The sequence below is a fragment of the Serinus canaria genome, chromosome 5, assembly GCF_022539315.1.
Source record: "Serinus canaria isolate serCan28SL12 chromosome 5, serCan2020, whole genome shotgun sequence".
NCBI classification, from domain to species: domain Eukaryota; kingdom Metazoa; phylum Chordata; class Aves; order Passeriformes; family Fringillidae; genus Serinus; species Serinus canaria.
The window spans coordinates 51,844,627-51,870,257 of NC_066319.1; the positions used below are offsets into that span (position 1 = coordinate 51,844,627).

The 25,631-nt window shown below is 40.7% G+C and overlaps 1 protein-coding gene across 8 annotated transcripts in view; it reads right to left on the bottom strand.

The window, feature by feature from the left end:
* Positions 1 to 3,906: 3,906 nt before the first annotated feature.
* The window catches only part of CDC42BPB (CDC42 binding protein kinase beta), a 91,375-nt gene continuing 69,650 nt past the window's right edge, over positions 3,907 to 25,631 (bottom strand). Inside the window, exons 23-37 of one of the 8 annotated variants that reach the window (XM_030239678.2) lie at positions 25,151 to 25,225; positions 24,644 to 24,749; positions 22,110 to 22,246; positions 21,396 to 21,535; positions 19,765 to 19,846; positions 15,994 to 16,210; positions 15,545 to 15,607; positions 12,717 to 13,313; positions 9,681 to 9,778; positions 9,485 to 9,569; positions 9,218 to 9,335; positions 9,010 to 9,127; positions 7,807 to 7,915; positions 7,646 to 7,716; positions 3,907 to 5,640 (exon numbers count right to left, since the gene is read on the bottom strand). In XM_030239678.2, coding sequence (XP_030095538.1) covers positions 5,509 to 5,640; positions 7,646 to 7,716; positions 7,807 to 7,915; positions 9,010 to 9,127; positions 9,218 to 9,335; positions 9,485 to 9,569; positions 9,681 to 9,778; positions 12,717 to 13,313; positions 15,545 to 15,607; positions 15,994 to 16,210; positions 19,765 to 19,846; positions 21,396 to 21,535; positions 22,110 to 22,246; positions 24,644 to 24,749; positions 25,151 to 25,225 — 2,148 coding nt within the window. In that variant the 3' untranslated portion in view covers positions 3,907 to 5,508. Of the gene's footprint in view, positions 5,641 to 7,645; positions 7,717 to 7,806; positions 7,916 to 9,009; positions 9,128 to 9,217; positions 9,339 to 9,484; positions 9,570 to 9,680; positions 9,808 to 12,716; positions 13,314 to 15,544; positions 15,608 to 15,993; positions 16,211 to 19,764; positions 19,847 to 21,395; positions 21,536 to 22,109; positions 22,247 to 24,643; positions 24,750 to 25,150; positions 25,241 to 25,631 lie in introns of those variants that run through there. The other 7 variants (XM_030239677.2, XM_050975716.1, XM_030239676.2 and 4 more) reach the window with 7 other exon arrangements.

Consider the following 25,631-nt stretch of genomic DNA (forward strand, 5'->3'; position numbering starts at 1 on the left):
TCCCATGGCCACAGGCTGAAAGAGAGAAAAGAAAACCTGTTAGCAGCAGGACCATTGCACAAGATGGTGTCAAGATGGTGTTCTTCCTCTGCAAGTGGCTGAGGATGTCAGCTCTGTGTCCTGCCTGGTCACACAGGGATTTGAGGGTGAGCCACAGGCTGGGGTATTGGACAGCTTGTGGAGTTGGACACCCTCCTGGGACACATCACTGACACAGGGGGAGGCAGAGCAGCCCGTGGCAGGAACCTCCACCTGGTCACCCCTACGTGTACGAATTTGCTGTTGGCGAAGTTTCATTTTTAAAATGCATAAGCAGCTCGAGGTCACTTACAATAGAGGCTTTAATTAATGCAGAGATCAATTTTTGTCAGTGCACGAGTAGAGCACAGTCTGTACTTTTCCTTCAGGAGCCACTCGCTCGCTCGTACAGAACGCGCCGCAGGGAGGGGGGGAGCTCTGCAGAAATGAAATGAAGCATCAGAGTCAGTTTGTGATGTCGGGATGAGGGCTGCTGGAAGAACAGCTGTATCCGTGATTGTATCCATGACTGCTACTCACCGACACACACACAGAGCCGGTGGTGCAGGCAGGGCAGAGCAAAGGGGTTTGGTACATAAGTGTCTCCTGGGATCCTGCCTAAACAAGGAATTTAATTCACAGACATCCTTGGTAGCAGCACATTAAATGGGTGGTTTATGTCACCGAGGCTGTGCACGGCAGGTCTGGGCACCTGATGGCTTTGTTTTGCTTCTGGTCCTGAGTGTCAGGGGTCCCCCACTGTGACAGACTAATTCAAAATGCATTAGTGTTAATAGCAAGATCTCAGGAGTCATTGCTTCCTAGGGTGTCAAAAGAAAAAGCAACCTGCACACTATTAATGGACACTGTGCCTTCGCTTTGCACGATTCAGCCGCTCACAGAAGTTGTGCACAAACCCAGATTGTGGCAGAGTCCTCAAAATATCCCTGAGCCTAAAGACAGACTTGGCTCAATGAATGTGGTTTTTTATGTCTCTTTCAGCAGGAGGTAGCAGTGGCAGGAGGGCATTTGGCAGGGACTGGTCTCACCGGAGTGCAGGATCTGGCCAAGGCACTGCGGGGTGGCAGCTCCGGCCGTGTCCATCAGCATGCAGGGCTCTGCACTGCTCGTCCTCGCGGGACTGCAGAGCAGGGACTGCGTAAGAAACAGCAAAGGAGGCGAGGCTGAAAAAAATCTGAGGGTTTTATCTATGAGAAAGCATCAATAAACCTGCATGAACCTGTGCAGTCAGATGACAAAAAAGTGCTGCAGCTTATTGGGGAGCAGGGAAAATATTTGCTGCAAGGACAGAGAAGGGGCTTATTCCTTAGTCCATGTTCCTCCTCTGGCTGGAGCACAGCACTGCAGCTCCCGCTGGCTGAGCACGTCCTGCTGTCTTCTGCTCCTGTCCTCAGCTAACCCTGCCGGCAACACTGGCCTGAGCATCAGGCACCGCTGGGACCTGCTCTTGCCAGCCTTTGGCTTTCCTGGGCATCCCACACCAGGCCTGCAGCTGATACCTGGTCTCATCATCACCCCCTTTTCCCAAAACCATGTTTAGGACATCTTGCAAGCACTGAGATCATGCTGGCACCGTGCCTTGCCTCCTGTCTTCCTGACGTGGTCCTGTGCCCGTGGAACCCCCTCCCCTCAAGCAGAGCCCCTCCAGCCCCACGTGCTGCCCTGCCAGTGCCGAGCCCCGGACACCAGAGCAGCTCTCACCCCCGCAGGAAGGGGCAAGGGTGGCAGCTCTCGATCCCATGAGCTGCCAGGAGCCCCGAAGCTGCCAGAGAGGAATGTTGAGGGGAAGCTGAGAGGGGAGCCACATTTACAGGGGTGCAATCAAACAGAAGGTTGACCAGAGCTGCTGCCACAGCAGGGGAAGGCAAGGGTTGGGCAGCTGAAAACTGATTTTTGGACTGTCCTCCTCCCTTCTGCTGCCAGAGTCGCTTCATCCAGAGCAGATGGTGCAAACTGGAACACAAGATGCTCCAGTAGCCTGGCATGCAAGAACGCCATGTGTTCTTTTTGTTTCAAAATGAGCTAAACTCAGCACGACAAGGGTTCTGGTCATGATAGAACACCTTCCATTCTCTAACATGTCTCTTAACTGCACCTCAAGGTGCAGTTCACTTCCCACAGTCATCTCCTCCCTCAAACACTTTCCTGCTTCTCAGTGCTTCAGGCGACCAGTGCCGGCTCTAAAGGTTTTCACACATCTGCTTTCTCCCAGGGATGCCAATCTGGTGCTGTGCAGAACAAGGGTGCCTGCAGCACCTCCAGCATTTCCACACTGAAGTGCCCTCCCTGTGACTTAGCTGTGTTAAGCACTTACCCTGCAAAGTTAAAACCAGCATTTATGCAACCCCCTCTCCAGCAGATTGCACCTACTTAGGAAGCTGTTTATTCTCAGCACACCTGTTCTGTAGACAGAGATGGTGGCACATGAGTTTAGTTCTTGGGTGGCAAGTGATAGCAGGATGTATTCCAAAATACTCCGCTTCTTGGGGAAAAGATCTGTGCTAGAAGTGACCAATTGTTCCAGTGAGTGGTACACCCACCACTTCAGCTTCAGGACTTGATGTCATACCTCTGCGAAAATGGAATGAGCAGAGAAGCAGGCAGACACCAAATTACCCTCATTCCTTGCACAGCTCAATTCCTCACTTTCAGTCCTAGACGGGTAGCCTCCAGGGATAAGAAAGTGCATTGTCAGAGAATCATTTCACCTGAATTCCTGCATTTATGAAAATTTTCCTGAGGGCTCAAGAGGACTCTTTAGGTAACTAGAATCAAAATCCATACGGGAAGGGATGATCTGCAAAGGGCTGTGGTGGAGGACTTGGGAAGGAATTCTGCCTGGCCAGAGTTAAGCAGGAAAAAAAAAAGAATAATGTATTCATATGAGCAATTAATTAATTTTTCTAGAAACGTTCTCCTGCTTAAATTATAACCAAGCCCTGGCACTGCCGAGTGCTATGATTTAATACCCCCATAATTAAAGACTTTGTTGTCATCCCAAGCCCTCACTGTGCAGAGAAAAATCAGCTCAAGAGCAGAAATGCTTTTTAAAAGTCAAAGGCTGATTAGCATGAATACTTGTGAGAAGGCTTCCAGCACACAGCCCTCAGATCTCCTGTCAGCTATCACCCCATCCCAGGGCAGAGTGTAGGTGCACTTTCCCAAGCCAACCCATCCCAGCCTGCCCAGGTAGCTTTGGTCAGGCAAGAACAGCAGGGTCCAAAACACCCAGCTTGGCCTTTCCTGTGAGGGGTAAGACAAACAAAGAAGCAATTCAGGAACACTTGGCACTCCATAAGGGATGAGGGATGCTTACTTAGGACACCCTAGAGGAGATGTTGGCACTGTCTAGCTACAGTGGGCTCTATGGTGCTCAATTACCAGAGCATGAGAAGAGCTTTGAAAAAACCCCTGTATGAGGGGCTGCACCATTCACACACCAATCCTTGAAATGTTCCTAAGCCTTTCCTTGGGAGTACTGCTTTGACAAGTGAAATATATTTATTGTTTGATGGTACTTAAGATGCATGAATAGACCCTGCAGCCTCCTTGCCATGCTTCAGCTGTAAGTAACGAGTCATATAAATAATTAAAAATGAATTAATAGGGCCAGTAAATCAACGACATGACAACAGTAAAACAAAACCAAGGGCACAAAATTTCAGCGTTGTATTCCACCAAAAGGACCTCCATGGCTCCTGAACACTCACTCACCTTCAGCAAAATGCACCTTTCTTGTAGTGCTTTGGGAGCTCCAAAACACCTTCAGTTTATGTCAAATGTCCGTGTGAACGAAGTGAATTTACCATGAGACTGAAGCAAGAGTTAGTGGTAGATTGTTTTCAGATGTCAAGACAGACGACTATAAACTTTAAAACCTCCCTCTTCTGCTTTATTGACATGTAAATTGTTCAAAAATGTTCTCACAATTCAATAATTACAAAGACTTAGACTTACATTAAAAAAGTAAAAACCAGAAAACCCCCAAAGCAGTAGTGTCCAGCTCTAACTGAGCCCCTTTATCAAGAATCTGAGAAAAAGAGCAAGTACTGTCGAACACTTAATGTAACAGGATTAAATGTTGACTAGAACACTCATTTTAAACTAAAGATAAGTGCACGTCCTATACAGTGTTTCAGAAAAGAACATTAGCCATTGGTATATCATTAGCCCATTTAAAACTGAATTTTAAATAAGTGACATCCAACTGTCATAAAATTGGCACAGAAGGCACACTAGTGTGACAATGACAAACTGGATATGCCAGCCACTGAATTAATTACAAGCTTTTAATGAAACATGGTCACAAATCTTTGAGTACTAAATGTATAATACATGGAAGCATGAGATTAAATATACACGCAAAACATCACCGCACGTGGGCCATCGCAAAATATACAGGAGTGTGTTGTGCATTTTTCTACATGATCAATACTTGATTAATAATCATGGGGTCTTCATGCAGGTGAGGATACAATTAATGAGAAAAGCAGCACCCCCAGTTACACATCCTTCACGTTCCACTTTGGTAACCAATGAACAGACTGATGTTTTAGTGCGATACAGTCCCTGGGTCAAGCAGACTCCGAGGGCAATGTGTCCACAAGAAGGCTTGCTAGCTAAACAGCATAGTGTGTCCTTACACCAAAAACCCAGGAGAAACAACTTCTCAGGAGGAGAAAGGCAGGAACTGGGAGTAAAATCTTTTTCACAGCAGTATTTTAAAAGCCCTGACTAATGACTGATGAGGACTAAAAGCAGGGAATGGGTAAAGAGATAACTGTCAGTAGTCCTATGTACAAGACTAAAAAGTTGGTAGAAAGATAGAAAGACAGTTATGCAGCTGTATATGTAATGGCTAAATGAATTAAAAGGCCACAAAACTATAACCAGCTTTTCTTTAACTTTCTGGTGACTCTACTGGTGTTGGAAACGACCTACAGCTTCCTACCATTCTCCTTAAGATTTAGGAAAAAAACAGTTACAGGAAAAAGGGAAAAGTGTATTCATCTGAGGATGTAACTAGCCCTGCTCACATTTCCTATTTAGAGGTCCAAATTCTGTCTAAAAGGATTTCCTGCTAATCAGACATTACATCATTCTATAGAAAAATAATATTCCTGATATTGTAGCAACATTATCAGTAACTCTATTTCTCTTTCACCATAAGAATAAGACTATTTACTGGTGGCCTTAAATGCTCCTATGCAATAAAACTGTCACAGCTGTGCAGAAAGGAATCAACCGTAACCGAGCAGTGAACAATTCTGCATAAAAAGCTCAATCGCTATTAGTAAAGAATTTTCTTCATTTCCATAGTTTGTATCTACAATCTGGATATATAATTATTCTTGTACAACACTAGAGAGTCTGTGTCAGTCTTGGCACTAGCATCTGAGACGCTTTGCCCTGCTGTTGAACGCCGTGGAGCAGTGGGTGACAGGAGCGGCGGTGGCGGGAGCGGTGGCGTTACGCGTCACAGGTCGACTGGTCCAGTCCATCCAGCGTAAGCTGATTCCTATGAGGAGAGTTGGGACTTGGGGGACCACTTGGATTTGAGCTGTTCGATGGAGTAGAGTGTTTGGTGGAGTCTGAATCAGGCTGTTAACGAGAAACATTAAAGAATTATGTTTACTTGAAGTCTTTACACTCAAAAGCTTTCAAAGGCACTCAAAAATGAGGGAGAGCAACACCTACGAAGCAGTGTGCATTAGATTCATTCCATGGTTAAACATTCAAGCAATTACTTCCACTACCATCAACAGGCTCTAGTGCAATCCCAAAGGTGACCTCAGATGCCACAGGAATTATGGTAAAGTATGTGGAAATTGCTACATCTCTGGCTCCTATCCTTTAGCCATTGCAAAGCTTTCCTGATGGAATACATCTCTCTGTACACTGTTCAGAATTTACCAGCCTGAAATTTTTAGGCATTTTTTATAGCCCAGGAGTAGCTTTATCTGCCCATGTAAACATATCAAAACTATGGTCAAATCATCTCCAGTTTGGTGAGGAGGAAGGAAACAAGAATTATGAACTGTTTACAAAACAGCAAAAAGCCTGTGAAGTGCCTGACAAACAAGTGAAGGCTGCCAAGAATCTGGCTGGAGATCTGGAAACAGAATACACTTAGTGGGTACATCCTACGTCAATATCTAATAAAGACTCTCCACAGTTATTTCCCCAGTATGAGATTAGTCGTTGGATATTTGCCTTCACAGGCTGGTCTCACTTCAACAGGATGGCTGGCAAGTTTCCCACTATTTTGGTGTGTTACAATTCTGAGCACTGCACAGATTCACAGCTAATGAAATACTGCACAAAAAAACCTGCTACCACTGCAGCAAGTTATTTTCAAGAAAGACAAATATATACTTAGCAAATAGATTGAAAGGTAACATCCTTCAAGAATGCTGTTCAGAAGATTTTGCATGGCTTGAACAAAAATAAGATAATCTATAACAAGATTATCCTAACATGATCCGGTTCATAAAGTCAAAAGCCATGGGGGAAATAGTATAAAGCCAAAAGGTATTATTAGAGCCTCTTTCCAGTTTCAAACTACTATTTTTTTTAATTTAAGAAGTCATAAGAAATTGTAAGAGCTACCAAAAAGTGAAAACATTGTAAAAATTCCCTTTCGAATCTCTCATTAGTCATGCCTACAAAAAACAATTACCAATAGAGCAGAGAATATAATGGAGTTTGGGAAGGGTGAGCAGAATAACTAACACAGTCCATCATAACCACCTTTGAAAACCAAGACTGTTTCAAAAATACCTGTGTTTAGAGATCCCCACTTTCATGTGCTTTTAATGGCTAACTGAAGGTTACAAAAGAAGTCAGACCACAGGTGTGATCAGAACTCTGGACTTTGTGCGTGCTAAGGCATCCAGCAAAAGTCTGGCTTCACAAAAACATGCTTCAAAATTCAGAGCATTATATAGGCCTGCAGCTGGGTACTAAAAAGCACTAAAAAACATCTTAATCAGGGACTTTGCTTTCCAGGAATAATTCCTAACACCTTCCTTGCACAGACAGTGCTTTAGCAAAGCTTAGAAGAAAACATATGATAAATCACAGATACAAAGTCATGTATCTTCTCTATTTAGATTCAGGAACATCAGTTTTGTAGAGCCAAGACATTTTAAGTTTGGTGACTACTGGCACATACTCTTATTCTTGCTAAAAACAGTTTTATGTATTATAAATTTGATTTTTTCTCAAGTTACATGACAAAAAGTCTTCCTTAAGGCAGCACAGAAAATTACTTAACTAGTCATATTACTTTGCTATTCTATGCTAATATCCCAGAGAACATTTTTAGGAGCTTTGAGGACATTTCATCAATTAGTCAAATTTCTGTTGCCTATAAAGCTTAATCGAAGACATTACAATTCTTAAAATATCACCAGAAGAAGATCTTTTCACAGCATTGCCTTTGTGCTAGCATATCTAACTTCTGCTGGGAAAAACACTTGTGGAAAGAAAACATCTCCATAAACATCTCTAGGAAGTATTTCCTTGGGAATGTAATTTACTGGAAAAAGAGAACAATCTCTATCAACAGGATATTGTTGGTCTCCATGTACAGAAGCTGTTTTACCTCTTTGTCAAACTCCTGGTCAGGGTCGGACATACTTCGGGAAGGCATGGCTGCTCCCACATCACTGCCACCTGCAGAGAGGAAAGGACAAAAGACAATTTACAGCTCCTGTTGACATCACAGATTACAGCTCAGAAGTGAGCAGCTTGTCCCAGCCTTACTTGATGAGGGCCATGAGATGTAGGTTTTGTTTCTCTGCTGCTGCTGCTGCCGTGACAGGTTAGCTGAAGACGGACAGGATTTTTCATCCTGGGCAGGAGGTAGGACACTCTACAGTGTAAATGAAACACCTTGTTAGCCAGCAACAAAAGCTATCCAAGAAGAAGTTGTTACTCATGAAAACTTTACTGTGCTTTTGAAGCTATTACAACCCAGTGTTGGTAGAAAAACTGAACTTACTTGACCACATCCACATATTTTCAGTAACAGACACAAACCCTGAGAAAGACAGAGAAAGAACTAAGCCCCATAGCAGCCACTGGAACCTGTCAGCCAGCAAACCCTCTATGAAGGGGCAGGGACTGTACTAACATCTCTGCTTTCCTTCCTCCTCCTGCTGAAATGACAAATGCCTGACCCACATCTGGGCTATCTGAGAAAGACAAGAGAAAGCCTGACTAACAGCTCTAGAATGGAGGGTACACACAGAATATAAAAGTGCATCTTCACATCTTCCTCTTGTATATTTGACACTAAAATAGCTCATAAAATGCTGTATTAGTTAAATACAAAATAAAATTAATGCTATAAAGCACTGCAAATCACATGTATTTTAGTTACCTCCAGCATTAGTTTTTTTCCCCTTGTTATTGCTCTAGAATTGTTGAAGTGCCACAAGCATACCATATTCCAGTTCCTAACAGTTTGTAGCTACTCCTACCCTTGCTAGGGAAGCAGAGGAGGGACAGGAAGAGGAAGAAAGCAGAAGGGAGCCTTGCAGTGAGGAATGGTCACTCTGGAGAGAGATTTCAGCAGAGATAGGGCTCATGTGACAGACGTGCTCAAAGCCTGTTGGGGGTGATACCAAGAGCAGAATGTTGAGAGGATGAGGGGAAAGGAAACTCATTCTGTCATTTTAAGACAAACAAGAAAAAGGAGGAGGAGAGATTGATTATATACAAAACTACTAGCAAGCTCCTGGCAGTGATATCTGTCTTTCAGTGTCTCATTCATAAGTCAGCTAACAATATTTCCTTCCACAGGATTTAGAAGCATTGCACAGTAGGAAGGTTCACCTTTCTCAAAAGGATTTAAAGAAGAATTCGGTACAGGGATAATACTTGAGCCCATCCAGCTCATCTTCACAGCTTTTGTGAGCAAGAACAAATGCACATATGTATCCCTCCCTTATAAATGTATTTTACCAGTGGGAGGTCCATGAGGACCTGCATCCCATCTCCTGGTCCCATGTGAGCCACGTGGTTGAAATTCGTTGGGTTAGAAATCATCTTTGACCTTAGCTCAGGGTCTCTAAGCATTTCCCTAAAAAAAACAAAATGATTTTTACTATTAGCATTCCCAGTCTCTGCATTTCATCATGTATATTCAGTTATTTTTTATAAATTTACAAACCTCCTTTGCTGTAACCGCTCTTCCTCGGGAACCTTGAATACGAATCTTCTTTTGCTCCTGGTCCGGAGCATTTGCTTCTTGCTATTGTCAGAGGTTTCTGGTACACTGAGGCCAGCTCCTGCTGTAACAGCACAAAGCAATTTCACTTAAAGAGGTACAGGCTGACCTAGACATATTCAACGCAAATTTCATCTAGTGCAAAGGTAACATGGTGAAAACTAACCAGTTGGAATGAGTTCCCCATTTCTCCCCTTGTTCGGGACTCACCTGAAAACTTGTTCTTGAAATATATTAACCTTGGTGGCTCACAGTTAAGGAGGTTCAGTGTGCCATCCATGTTTAATGGTCTGATCTGTTTTGAGGAAGGAGACAGAGAATTACCTCAAGTCTAGCATACACTCTGAAGAAACACCTCATTTGAAAGTAACCCAATTAAGTTCAATATTCAAAGAAAATTACTTACCCTTCGCAGGCCAATAGTCTGGACCCATTCCATAGTGTTAACATCAAACACATCAACACCATACTCGCTATACACTGTTACATATGAAGAATTGCAACCTGCATTGATTGAAAACAAACAGAAAACCCTAATGTCATTTTAGTAGTGTAGAACTGACAGACATTTGAGCAGATTTACACAGTTACAACTTTTCCACTATGTGCAAGATCCATTTTTAACCACATTTTCAAAGCCCCAGTTTCAAACAGATTTTTTTGTGAGAATAGATTTGCTAATGACCATTACCAGCATTATGGAAATATTTAAATTTGACCCTTTCAGTATTTTTTAAAACTTCACATTGCCATTTCATGAAATTGCAAAATGGCATCTGAAGTTTTCACATGCATACAAATTTGCTAGGTGGTAGGAACTGAGCAGCTAGCTTTGCTATGGATTACTTCACTTCAGAAGCAGCAAACTAACTATACATCTGCTGAATGAGAACGCCACCATCTGTGAGCTGGGTCATGAACTCATGATGCAGATCTGCTCTCAATTTCCTTCCTCTTTTGCTTACAATTTTCTAGCTTTAGATATTCATGTATGGGTTACTTTCATCAAGTCGACAGAAAAATGTCACAATGCTTAAAGCCTGTAACTCATTTTCTCTTTTCAACTTTTTTTTTTCAAAGCATAAAAGGCATCAGCAGACAAGTTTATTTTAGGTCAAACGAAAAGCAGAGATCTCTAGAGCTTTGTATCAACATGCTTCTGCTCATGTAAAGACTGTCTCCTGATGTAAAAAGCAGTTACTAGTAACTTAAGGGATTTAATAGAGAGAAGATGCTTCAATAAACAAAATGAAAATAACCCAGTAGGACACTAAACACATCACGGAATCTTCTTAGAAGAACTGAAGCACAGTTGTGGTGCTATTTTTTAAATTCATTAAAAGAATGCCTTGGACAGCTATCATAAAAATGTAACACAAAAGGGATTTATGGTCAAGCATCTATTACATGTGGTCTTAGCTGGCATGGATGTTCAAATCAAGAGGGAGAAGCGAGCATCAGGCAGAAACACCACCTGCAGCCAAGGCTGGCACGTGCCAGTCACAGCTGATAGCTTGACCAGGTCTGAAGTGGTTCCCAGAGAGCTGCACTGGGCTGGCCCAGGCTCCAGCCTCCAGACCAGCTGGCTCCAAGGCTTTGCACCAGGCTGCACAGGATCCAAGGACACCAGCACCAGGCTGGTGCAGGGGTAACCCTGATGGGCCAGCTGGGGTAACAGAGCTGGGCTAGTGCTCACCCTGCCCCCTCCTGGGCTCAGGGCACTGAATGCCCCAGACACAAATTCTCTGTTTTAGCCCCAAACCTCTCTACAACATGGTGTTTACCAAAGCACAATCACTCCCACTTTGTTGGTCTCTCCTACGAAGACTGGCTGAGAGAACTGGGGCTGTTCTCAGCCTGGAAAAGAGAAGACTGGGGAGACCTCACAGCACCTCCCAAAAAGAGGTTACAAGGAGGTTACACCTCCTAAAGAGGCTACAAGGGAGCTGGAGAGGGACTTTTTACAAGGGCATGGAGTGATATGACAGGAGAAATGGCTTTAAACTGAGAATGGGTTTAGACTAGATAGTAGGGAGAAATTCTTTATTCTGGGGGTGGTTGCTCATGGAAGGTGTGGAAGAAGCTGCTCCATCCATGCTAGTGTTCAAGGTCAGGTTGGATGGAGCTTTGAGGAAATTGGTTTAATAGAAGGTGTCCCTGCCCATGGCAGGGGAGTTAGAACTAGGTGATCTTTAAGATCCCTTCCAGCCCAAATCAATCTGTAATTTTACAACCTCCTAATGGGGTAGTTAAAAAAACCCACCATCACTAGTGACAGACACTAGGACTGAGGAGTGAGGACAAATCTAATGAAAAGGGAAGTAATTAAGTTTCCTTTGGCAGCAGAAAATGTTGCTCTTTCTACAAAAACAGCCCTAGGCCAGTACCACTCAGGATTGCACATACAAGAATGTTATAAAATAGTTTACAGTAAGAACACTTCTAATAATAATAGACAAAACCATTAACTAGCAAGTCTAGTTTGCTGAAATGCAAAAAACTGTAAAGCTGATTAAGGGAAAGGAAACATTAGTTTTAGCTAATAGTGTTTTAAAGTAAATTTGCCACTACATTGTTTTCTTGGGACTTTGCTTCAGACTTCTGTACAGAACTAGGTCAGAGTAAAGTAAGCAAACAATTTCAGTTCAAATCAAATACAATTAAACACATTCCTATTAGGGCCTGGCCTGATCAAACCAACATCCACCTAACTCCTTGCTGTACTACTTAAACAAAAAGCTATTTATTGCCTTCAATCATTCAAAAAAATTTTAATTGCTATTTGAGCTTCAAATAGAAATACCAGATTTATCATCACCTGCCTTTGACTATTGAATGTTGAAAAATGCTCTGCATGTGCCTCTGTTCTACCAAGCTGATAACCAATGCTCCTGAAACAAGCAGACTGGTTCAAATATTACTCTCCACCTATACTATTTTTGGATATTGTCTCCCTAAAATTAAAACCAAAAGGAGAAAATTTTTACCTCTTATTACCTTTATAAACCTTCTTGTAAATGGAGAAGAAATGTAACTTGCAGTTACATTTCTTCTTCAGCTTTCTACTGTAATTTGAATACAGTACACAGAAGACACCCTACAGGCAACTGGACATTTATGCTCTCTAGGTGAACAAAAATCTTTATAGAATTTCATAGACAGGTAGTGCACTGTCCTGCATCCAGGACTACTTTCTCTAAAAATTATTTTGCATTCTACTATTTATTCTTCTGTGTCCTGTAATAAAACAGAGCATTTCTTGCAGCATCCAGGATCTCCAAGTCCAAAACTACCACCAGGAAGAACCATGTGTCTGTTAACTCACCAAAACTTAAATTTGATACTCAAAGACAAACTGAAGCAAAATTGAATACAATGCTGAGTATTTTTTTGACAAGTAAAGCAGCAACAGGGATATGGCAACAGAAAAACATATACATACTACAGGCAACAGGAGTTGCAGGCCACATTAGTTCCTGCATGCGTGACCTTCGACCTTGCGAATCGACGTAAACTCCCATATGGCTGAAGCAAAGCAGGTATTCCTCATTACTGAGCTCCACAGCACAAAGGGCATCAAAAGACTGCTGGGAGAGGAAGATAAGCGAGGGGTCATTAGGATTTACCAGGTTTATAGACTGTCCATCTCCCTGGATGGTCAACAGAGAGAACCCAGACTGGTAGCCAACACAGAGCTTGTCCTTGAACACTGTCATCCACTGTACAATTCCTGGAGCCTGAATTTCACTGAATTTTTTGTGAAAAGGTTTAGTTCTGTGAATTTCATAGCAAAAAACCTGTCGTTTGACAGCCACAAACAAACAAGTAGAAGAGCTCTTCTTTAGTGTTCCAGTTGTAATCAATTGGCAGCCTTTAGTTTCTGCAAGCTTAATGTCAAAGTTCCCTTCTGACCCATCCAGAGAGGCCCAGGGGTAAAGGTGGACGTGATGGTTCCGACCACAGATGAGGATGATGATTTTTTCTTTGGGAACAAGCTCTATCTGGTACACCTTCTTGCAGTCAGCAGCTCGGACTATCACTGCAAAGGAAACAAGAGCTGCCCTAAGTTATACAGGAAAATCACCAGGCCCAGATACACTGCAGTGCTACATAGTGATGCCTGAAAATTAATCTAAACCCAGACATGTACCAGGTGAGGAAGAGCACTTATTGCACATGTTTGATTCTCTGTTATTAATTCTCAGAGCAAACAATGAAACAAAGCGTTCCTGCAACCCTCTCTATTCATAAAAAAAAATCTCAACTACACTTTGTGGGAAAATGCTGCTTAACCATGTAGGATAAACAAAGACATTTCTTTATATAATTGTATCAGTACCATCTGTACAGTGAAAGATGCTGCATCTTCAGAAGTGGGTCCCACCTCCAGGGAAACATCAGCATCTTCAGTAAATTTTGGAGGAAGACCAAATTAGCAGAATACAAAGACAAGAAATATAAAGTATTTAATCCTGATAAAGTGAGGAGACAAAACGCTGTACTGTTGGCAGATCTCTCAGCCAGGTACAAAAGCAGTACAGTAAGGGGATGTTAAACACACATATGGGAAGAGAAAAAAAACTCTTTGTGATGGGGAAAGGATAAGAAGAGAGGCTCATGACAGGCACCAGGAAAACCCTTTCAGAACAAGGACTAGTCAGGCTGCCCATGGGGAGTTTTGCAGTTTATGCATTTTTTTAAAGCAGGGTTAGAGGCAGCTAAGTGGGTTAGGTACAATGTGTGCTCTTTGGGGATCTTGGCTATACAAGAACTTTCAAGAATGCAGTGAGTATTTAATGAGGTACAAAAGAAGAGCAATTCTAAAGTAGGAAACTTAATAAGCATAAACCAATGAAATTAAATTGTAGCTTTAATTTTTCTGCTAGCTGAATGCTTTAAAAATATTTGTGAATTGTAGTTAAAAAAAAAAACAACACCAAACTCTTCACTGGAAATTCTTTGCCTTTTTTCAGTAACAGCTGAGTAATGTAGCCAAAGTTACCTAACTCTTTAAACTTGGCAATAAGAATTTGGCTGTTTAAATCACAAAGTGCAGCTGTGGTGTACCCTCACCTGAATAAATAGATGAAATGCCTGAAGAAATTCTCTAGGAAATAACTGGCTTTACCACAGAGAAATAGTTTCCTTCCTAGCTCCAACTCCAGCTTATTTGTCAAGAATTAAGCAATATTCTAACCAAAGACCTTTGCTATAAACAGCTGGCAGTTAATTAACACTAAAAATTACAACTGCCATAAAATGAAAAACAGATTATGATTTACAAAAATGCTATTAACACATAGAACTGGCCATAGAAAACTGCTGCTAAACATCTCTTAACTTAAAACCAAACCTGATAATTAATTTTCACATTTGCATATAACATGGTGATGCAGATAATTGTTCCTTTAGGAAATGACCTTTCAAATTAAATTTACAACTTTCTTTTATGCAAGCTGTACTGGAATTCCTGGAATTATTTGCATCTCAAGTTATGTTTATATCTAACTACTTAAAGAATGGTGACCACTGGAAGTTTACTCAAAGGAATGGCATTCATTACTGCTAAAAAGAATTCTAAATATCTGCTGTCTCCATGTATAAAGCAGTTTCTCCTGGAATTGGGCAATGTCTTATTCTAAACAAGAAGAATTTTCTTTTGACCCAAAACCAGATCCCTGATATAATTTAATTTTGGAAGTCAAGTAAGTCTTTAAAAACCTGTATTCACTGTTTTATTTTACACTGAAATGCAAGCTTTAGCATGAGTAAAATCCAACTTTCAAATAGCCACAAACTAAGTTACACAGAAAAAGGAATTGAGAAAATCACTGACAAGACTAGCACCCCAAGACATTTGCTCTTGACACCATTGGTCTTCAAGAGAATGTGAGTAGTTGTCAAATTACTGGAAGAAACAGATAAGACATGGAGGTTTTAAAGGGAAGTCTACAAACTTTGTGTGTGCTGTACATGCTCTGTGTGCTGAAGCATTTTGATACCTGCTGTGAGAACACAGCTAAGGTGAGAATGTGTCAGGATATGCCCAGTAACTCATCCCTTTAATTTCAGCCAGTCACCTGAATGTAACAATAATGACCAAATTAGTGCTTATACCTCACATTCACTTTTCCTTCTCATCAATTAACTGAGTGCTTAGTACTGACTATACATGAAAGGCTCTTGTGCAACCTATATTACAGCAGCACTAAAAGTTATGGAGCTCATTATTTTGTATGTAATTACTGCATGCATTATGGTCTGACTTACCATCACGGGTCACCTCTATCACATACAGTCCTTCTTCTGAGCCAATTGCTATTCTATCTCGATCTAAGGGGGAAAAAAGGCCATTAATTCAGCTAAGCTTGGTCTTATCTTTAAAACAGGCTGTTTGCTTTGAACAGCTGAAAAAATTTCTGCACAAACAGATTTTCACCAGCAAATCAATTTTGCTGGAGTTCACACAGTCTGTCAAAAGCATGCTAAGTACCATGTTGCTAAAACAACCTGCTGAACAACTCAACAGTATTATTTACTCCAAGTGGATGAAGAAACCTGAATATCAATGCAAGATTAGCATTTTTTGCCCGTTTTTAAATTCCTATCAAGGAATTCAGCTGAGGAATTTATTTCAAGATGTCAGTGCTCTCATTATAAAAGCCCATCTAAGAGTTCCAACCACCTTCATACACTGATAAAAGTTAAATCAAACATACCTACAATAGCAGCAGCTAAACTTGCTTTAATAAGAGGCAGTGTACTGTCATAGGCTTCTTGTGGAATATGCACAACCTGGTTCCTCAGCCTGTTTTTGTGCAGGATAGACTGCAACCCTTCTAGGATTCCAACCCACTTTCTCTTTTCATTCTCATTTTCCGTCAGGATCAGTAGAGAACAAGACTTTGAAGGCAAACCTAAGAGAGAAGCTGTCACCTTTAAACAGACAGAGACAGTGTAATTAGTTAGAGTAATAAAAGCCCTTTTTATCACACAGAACTGTGAAAATAAACTACACTTTCTCATGGCAATGGAATGATGTACCCAAGGGGCATACCCAACACAGCTAATACAGCCACAGTGCTTCAAGAAAACTACCAAAACACAACCACTGCACAAGCCACAGTGGCTCTGTCTGAAAGTATTCAGCCTTGCTTAAACATTCTGAATCCCAACATATGGGCAGGGAATGCTACAATAATCAATACATGGCAGTTAAAGGCTCCTTCCTGCTCTGAACCATTGTTTGTCCTGATCCCACCCACCCATAATTTACTGAGAGTGACACACATGCTTTGTGAACCAGATGCTTTTAAACCCAAAGGCATTGCTATCATCAGTTGCAGATTTTGAATTTGTTATCTAATTTTGCAAATATTTGTCCAGGGGAAGAGCACATCATATCTGCACTCAAAGCTCTGGAGGAAAGCAATACTTGAGACTGAAGAACTGCATTCTCCCACGTCCCTGTGTTAAAAGAAAATCACAATGGCTTCACTGAATTTTCAGTTAAATCATCCCATAGATCTCAAAGCAGAATGTGTTCTACATAGAAAAACTATCCAGGAACTTCTGTTGCCTGAAGAATGCATGCAGTAATACTTATTATTTTGGGGTTTTGTACTGCATGAGGAGACTGAAGAGTTTATGGTATCATAGGAACTGTGCTTTCAGCCACAGACAAACAGGCCAACAGCCAGGATCAGCCCTCACCACAGACTCTGAGTAACAACAGCTGAACAGGAAAAAAGCAACAAAAGATGTAAAAGTGCAAATCTGAAGGGTGTAACATGGAATATCAGACCTTCAGCCTACATGCTGTTATAAGAAAATCATTGTAAGGATGGATGCTGTGGTAATGCAACACACATTTCCAGGAATGAATGAAACAGTACCACTCATCTTGAAGATAAAATAGATCTGAAAGTAAACTTGGGACAACAGGATGTCAAAGACAGAAGTTCAGAAGTAAGATGAAGGTGGAGGTGAAGGGAGGTAGGGAAAGAACTGAGTAGTTGCAACTGCTCATAGCTCTTACTACTCTACATAAAGGTTTGCTCCTGTCAAAGCTGTAACTAAGCACTAATATTTTAAAGACAGATGGAGGCATAATGTTTAGAAAACAATAAAAACCCCAGCTTCCAGCAATGGTTTTCCATTTGAAGTACCACCATGTATTACTCCTCAATCTTTTGAAGATGTCAACTTATATATAGTCAAATGCAAGGGAAAAAGTGAGCAGTTGGTCATAATATATGTTGTATTATTCATCTATAAAAATCCATTATTTGCTATGAAACTCAAGGCTTCTTAACTTGGACTGCTAAGCTGTGGGAGCACTCCACTACAGCCAACTCCTACACTATTATTAGAAATGTGAATCGATGGCAGAACTTAAAACTGGTGTCTGAATGTCAGCGTGGCCCAACATCCAGCTTTAAAAACTGGTTACCAAGGAGAAATGTTTGAATCTGAGACAAATTCTTACCCTTCTTAAATTCACTGGGAGTCAGAGGTGGGAACATGTTTTTGGCAGCATTCTATTTGTAGAATAGAATTTGCTGGGCATTGTTTTCTGCTGGTAGAATATCCAAAATAAATGAAAATCTGTCTTTTATAGGCTACCAATATCACCATGTGTTATATGCAATGACACATACAAAAGAAGGACCACATTTTTACACAAATTATGTGAATTAAAAGTTTAAACTGTTCTGTACAAGCTACTCTATGTGACTGTGTCAGCAAGAAGCAGATCTAGAACTAAATTAAATTGAGATGAGACTCTCCCAATCAGGTTTAGTGGTTTCCAGTTTCAGAAATTCCTGCTTTTAAAGAAGGACACAGAACTGCTCAGCACCTTCTCTGATCCCCTACATATATTCACACATCAAGCTTCCAGTTAATTCATCACATCTCTTTAGCAGGGGATAATCTGATCAAACCATGGAGATATTTGGTCATGTATATCCACACAAGTATTTTCACAGAGAGATATTTGGCAAAAATGATTTTTATTATTTAGATAGCCTTTCAGTTAAAAACTGCAGGCAGAAATTAGAGCAGCAAGTCAGGCAGGCTGAACTGTATGGACGCCTTGTTCTTAAATGAATGAACCATCATTCTGCACAGCATATTTTCTCTCCTCAGATGTCCTTTCCTACAGTAATCCATGTTTACTAATTTAAGAAGAGAGCAGGCAGATGGGAAACAAAAAACCCAAAAACCAAAATACAAACAAGAGGAAACTTAAGGTAAAGGTAGTAATAAACCAAAGTATGAAAATTCACTGCAGAAAGTATTTTTACAAAAAAAGCAGAAAAGCAGAGACACAGGGACAGACAAGTAGCAAAGACAATTCCCAGGTAAAATCCTGAAGGACCAAATGATAGGGACTGCAACTGACTGACAGCTCTTTGCTTTCCATGTTTTCCTCACTTGAATCTAAATGGGTGATGATCAGAGATGCTGAAAACAATGAGTTTCTGTATTCAAATGTAAGGGACTATAGATACTGGCTACTAATGTATTCTTTTCTAAATTTTAGAACCCCAGATTTAATATGATTCACACAAAGCACAGGAATGAAGTTTCTGTTGTTAAAAACTAAATACAGCATTCAGATAGATTGAATGCTGTATTTAGTTTTTAAACTAAACACACTAAAGGGGATATTAAAGCTTAGTTCATTATTTCTCTTATTTAATTTTTTTCTCCTATACTTAAATATGAAATTAAGGAAACTAGATCAGTTTCAGAATAATCTGTTACAGCATTGGTTCCTAAAGAATGATAAAACACAATCTGGTAATACCAATGGAAAAAGAGGGAAAATATACTGAATTATAATCAGGAAAATAAAAAGTGACAAACTTCATATACAATGAAGCAGCTAAAAAAGGAGAACTTTGTTAATATTCGTATTTTCTGAAAAATCCCTTTGCCCAGGATTTTTCTCCTGGGAAGGTGAGAAGCCTCAGAGAAAATGAAAACAACAATTGTCTCATTTGTTTCTCCATTGTTTTTGCTCATGTGGAATGTGTTTGGAGATTGTTTCATTGGTTTCTAATGTGAGTGTTTTCACTCATTGGCCAATCAGGTGCCAAGCTGCATCAGGACTCTGGAGAGGGTCATGAGTTTTCATCATTATCTTTTTAGCATTCTGAAAGTATCCTTTCTGTATTCTTTAGTATAGTATTCTTTAATATAATATAGCATCATAAAATAATAAATTAGCCTTCTGAGAACATGGAGTCAGATTCATCATTCCTCTCTGCCACGGGGGTCCCTGCAAATACAACACTTTGTTCTTTACAGTTCAGTTATAACAGGGGCACCATATTGTTCTTGTGCATATGTCAGCAGCCCTTGTAAATTCTTACACTTCTACATAACTTAATCAGCATTAGATATGGACAGTATATGCCACTATCAAAACAAAGCAGTGCTATTTAACAGGTATTTCTGTAAGAGGCAGTGCACAGCCATACCCTGAATATACACGGGATGTCTTTCCGGGTTGCGTGTATTACATCTGACGCTAGGACAGAGCTCACACAAAAATCTTCATCTCTAGTGAGAAAAGAGAACAAGAGCATCACACAGAAGCAAACACACAGATCACTGAGCAAAATCTAACTGGTATCACCAGTTTCAATAGGCTGCAATCTCCTAACACTGCACAGAGGTCACAACTGCTTGGTTATGCTCTAACCATCCTTGACCCAAACAGCTCCCAAGCCTCAGTTATGTCTCTACAGCATCAGGAATGTGTTCCTCAGTCCACCTGAGGTAAGCGGGGTGGCTTTGTGTAGTTTTGGTGTCCCAACCACACCTACTCTACAATTAGAAGCAAGAATATTGCTCTTCCAGCCCAGAGACACATTAGAAATGAATAATTCATACCTCAATGTGTAGCAAGAGAGGGGCCTTTGGAAAAAAAGAAAAATCACATAAAAAGCTCTTGGCAACATAATTATAGTTTGTGGGTTTCAAATAAGGGTTTTCAAAACAGCTAGATTTTATTCTCTATTACAGTAAAATAAACAGACATCAGAACAACTTTTGCATTTTAGAGTGCTCCACCCCAGAGGGCTTGTCTGCACTAGCCTTTTCAAACTGAATTTGACCAAGTTGATCACTGTAATTGCCAATTTTGGTGCAAAGATGACACTAATGTCTGAAACTTGCTAGAATTCATAACTGTGGTGGTTAACATCTATTAAAAACATCTGAGAACCCTCAGATGACAGCCTCAAAGGGGCAGCTACAACAAGCAGATAAAGCATGGGACAGTTGGTATGGTATCTGGCTGAGTTGCTCCAAGCAATGTACTGATGGGAATGCTGCTATTTGCAATACTTCCACGTTCCTGCTCCCACTGCCAGCATGTCAGAGAGCTGACACTGACAGCTCCCAGTGAGTGTGAGAACAGCACAGCAGTACTGCTTTAACCCCATGGTACTGCTGTCTGGAAAAAATATAAATCAAGGTGCTTGTGAATGGAAACTTTAAATTTAACACAGGTACAAAGGTGCTGTAACATTAAAAGGTATTACACTTTCTTGATATTTCCATAAATTGAAATAAAAGAACTTCCTTAGTTACTCTGATCAACTTAAGTCTCAGATATTTGGTAGACAGTGTTCACTGGTTCAGATGGTTCCCCTTGAAGTAATAACTCCTGTTAAAAGGCAGGGTCAGAGCCATTTGCAGTGGAAATTAGTTGATGCTTTTCTGCAGACTACTTCAATTTTTCTAACATTCCTGAATACTTATTGGCTATGGGATGATCTGTGACTCAATGCTGAGGTCAGAGTGCATGGGAAAAGCAATCTACCAATATACACTTGCTTTTTACAGGTGCAAATGGAATTCTAGGAAGAAGCATGCCAATGCTGTGAATACTGGTGATTGCAGTGTGAGTGACTGTAAAGTCACTAAAGTAATTTCTTGCTGAGCCAACTTCATCAGCCTAAACTCAGCTGCAGTTTAGGTACACAATACATCAATCTTCTTAGGCCAGAGCTCTCAAAATCTTCTAATTTCTTGTGTACTAGGAATAAACACTCCTGTTAACAAAAAGTAGAGAGGATTTGTACTCTGCTGTAACAATACAAACCTGAGATCCAAGACTTGACTTGCCACAACTCCAGGCTGGGTGGATTTTCCTTCAGGCACATCATATAAGAACAGCTTACAGTCACAGACAACTGCATAAGCCCTCTGCCACCCTTTCTTAACTCCTGTAGGCTTTGGGACCTGCAGGTAAATAATTGATTGCTTATTATGTGTAAGCACATGCAGAATCCACAGAAAGCAGGACATTCAGTAAAGCTTATACTTAGATCAATGGACTTAGAGTATATTCTACTTGTCCTTCAAAACAGGATGAAAAATACCAAGCAATGAAGCAATCATTTTTCCTCTTTTAAGTTCAACCATTCCTTGTTACAGCTTTAAAAATATATGAAGACTTGTATAAAGATATTAGGTTTGGATATTCCACAAATGCCAAAATGGTAGGACAGTTTAACTTTTGTATTATGCTTACATCAAAAATGACAGAAATTCTTTCTTAAACTATTTTTTTTCCCCTGGTGCTTATGAACACTGCAGCTACTAATCTACTGACCTTCAGCTCTTGTAGTAAAAGCAAGTGTTTCTCCCACATCTAAAGCAATGAAGGTTCAATGAGTTACAGAGATGGCACACAGAGCCTTTAGGCTTTAGCACTATTAGGAGATGTGTTTAAACATACTTAGCGGTTCCAAGCTGTAGAGCTGTAAGTGAAGTTAAGTATTCCTCTCTTGTCCAAGAAGAAAAGACTTGTTACCTTGACATAACCTTTGTAGGCTGTTCCTATTCCTCTTTGCACATCTACTCCAAGAGGCCTTTTGGCTTGTTCAGGGGGTATAGGGCAGACCTGAGGTGCACTATCCTTGCAGGAAACATGGCATGCAAATGAACACACTAAGTACAAAAGAGAAAATTCACAGTGAAATATGTGTATGAGTCAATCATAACAGGTGATTAACATAGTCTACACTCAGCAAATTAATTAATCACACTGAAACTGGCAGTCAAATATTGCAATAGCTCACTATGCTGAAGAAGTGAACACACCTAGATATTGTATGAGACTCTCCAAAGTGCTTTTATTTCCTCTTTTTAGCCTATTATATTCAAAAAGGGCAGGAACTGAGTCCACATTTAAAGGAAAACTAGTTGGGCAGCCTTGCTGGTGTGTTAAGCACCATCTAACCCAGTCACAGAAGAGAAACAGTATTAATAAAGAAGGAATAAAAATTACAGGGTAGTGCTAATAGGTGTTTAGCACTATTTGATCCATGTATGCAAGAACACTGCAAAGACAAAGTAAAACTAAACTGGTCAAAAAATAGAAAGGGTTAAACTACTAAACACAAGATACAGACATTAATAAAGCATAAAGAAAGTAGAAACCAGGGACAAGAACTGAAATACTGCATGATGAAAGAGCCATGTATACCTATTGCCCAGAGTTCCAGTAAATTCAAATAAGGGGCAAACTAGCATTGAATGCTTTCTTACCATTTGCACCACTTTGTGCTGCACCAGTGAGGGACAGAGGTCTCTAGGTCTTGTCTACAGAGCACTTCACACAGAAGCAGTACACAGAATAACCTCATAATACATGCCATTTCACATGAGACAGACTACAAGAACTGTGGAATGAGTTAATGTGTTATATCATCTGACCCACAGCTTAGGGGTGAGATCCTTCCACTGAGATTTTGCTTTGTTTGTCCCAACCACCCTGTTTCTACCAGTAGGCTTGAGAAGGCAGGAGGAGAGGGGCACGACACTCTGAGCTGTCCTGTGTTTCCTCCTAACCATATTCTCAGAAGTGGGAATCTGGCAGATATCCTAGGTACATCTTGTTCTGTAATTATGAAGTTTCAAAGGATTCCAAAAAACCTGGAACCAGTCTGCTTCTGCTACAGCCACAGACAGGGCAACAAACCTCCTCATGATGCTTGAGAGAAGAGACAGCAGAGGGGGCAGCCCATATCAGGTTACCTGGCTTGTTCTTTCAGCTACTGTCTGCTCCCAGGAGGGCAGGGGTTACCAAACAGTCATACCCACAAAGCACTGTAGCTGCTCCTCAAGATCAGGTAATAGACTCAGCTCTTTGAGGAGGCATCATGATTATTTGGGACTGTGGATATCAAGGTACACCAGTTATAGAATAGGGAAAATCCACAGGATAGAGTCAGTTCCAGTCTTCTGTAAGTGTAGCTTTATTTTACCATAGTCTCCAGGATTAGAAAGAGGAGGAATTGGGAAACGCAAGTGATTGAGAGGGGAACGTTTGGCAAAGTTTTGTTGTATTGGAGTCATCTCTATTTTTATATCAATCTGATTTTAGTTTTCTCTGTAGCAATCAAGAACTGCTGTAGATGAGGCAAAATGGAAAACTAACAATGCAGAGCTTAATCAAAATACACAAGACAAAAGAAGAGTGAAGCCGATAGCTGCACTAAAGGAAAAAGACAGTTTCAAGCTTGCAAGAAGAGATGCAAAACAAGAGCTCAGAACTGTCAGCAACAGAAGACAAAAGGCAGCCCCAGGGCAAGTGCTGGCAGAGTGATAGGCTCTCCTGGGGAAGAACTGCCACCAGAAGATCTGCCAGGAAAAAAGCCCTGAAGGGCAGATGAGGCAATCTACATGTGATACAGAGGGTGTCAGTGGAGAGGCTGCCACTAGCAAGAACTAAGCTGGGCACAGAAATAAAGTTATTTATACTGTAGTATGTATACTACATGAATTTGAGGCCTATTTAACTGAGCTCATGCGTCTAATCAATATACAGTAAATAGTTTCAAATGAAAATACCTCCATATACTTGAACATGGAATTCAGCAGTGATTCATGCATCAGAGGAAGCATTTTAAATAAAACTAATGGACAGCAAGACAGGCTACAGGACAAATAATAGAGCATACAGTCCTCCCAGCATATGGGGTTTATGAACAGAATAGCATTAAACAGACATCATCAGATTCATGTTACCAGATCATTCCTGCAGTTTTCTCTAGTACAACAAAAGAAACCAGTCCTATTTTCCCTACCCCCTCCCCTGCACAATAACAGCACGAATAGTAATAGAATTAATTAACAATATACAAGGAAACCACATTTCATCATACATCATCATTCTTCTAAAGAGACTTCAGGAATATGCTGTGATGCAACAGAAAGGAAAATCATCCAGTAGCAGCCATCCCTTCTTTCATTCCCCCCGCAAAGAAATGGTTGTCTTAAAATACATTGGGATGCTTTTTTGAGGGGCTTGCTAAAAATTTACAAAAAGTTTCACCAACTCACCGTCACAGGCATAACCTTGTCGAACTAATCCCACCATGAGAGAGGTGCAATGACTACACTGAGTGGGGCTTGTGAACGACTTGATATTGAGCTGGTGAGCTTTAGGCTGAAAGATACATTCAGGATTAAAAAAATCATCATTTTCTGGACTTGAGTAATGCAAGCACCTCCCTCCACCACCCTCCGGTATATATAGTGTGTACATTATGAAGCCTGGGCTTCTTTTATGTAAGTGCATCTTGTAGCAGGTGCTGCAAGACAAGAGGAACAGTTTTATTTCCAGCTCCAAAAGACACTCAGACCCAAAACTATAATCATGTTTTGTCATCCCCTCCAACAAAACAAAACCCACTGATGTGCATGTGGAAGCATTTGATTAAAAACACAGACCTAACAAAAACACACACACGACAAACCCAAACAGGACAAGAGAACACAAAGGGATAATTTATAAATGATATTTTTTTTCCTTTGTTCTTTAGAATAAGGTTAGCACAGTCCCCCTACCTTTGGTACAGCTAGAGAAATGGACTGAATGGTGGGGGAAGGAGCAGCAGGCATCCTCTGAAGCCGAATTGGTTCCTGAATCACAAGAAACTGTAATTGAGCAAAATAAGGCTGCAAGAATTTGTTTCAAAATTGGGGTGGCAAAGCTTATTGTTCTGATTTTTTTTTTCCTTTTTTGAAAATCATCAAAAATTTAATCATTGTAAACATTGCCATTCTGATTTCATAGAAACAGATTGTGTTTTAAAGCACTCACAGGAAAGCCTGCACACTAACAAACAAGCAGCAATACAGAAAACATGAAAATGAGGTACATCAACATACACAAAGCCAGCGAAAAGGTTTCATTTGCAACTGTCCTCAAAGCAGGTGCAATTAACACTGAGACATTGCAAACATGCAGCATTCAATCCTGCTTCCTCATAATGAATGCTGCAGTATGTATTTATCATGAACAAGACAGAGAGACTTTCTGGTGAAT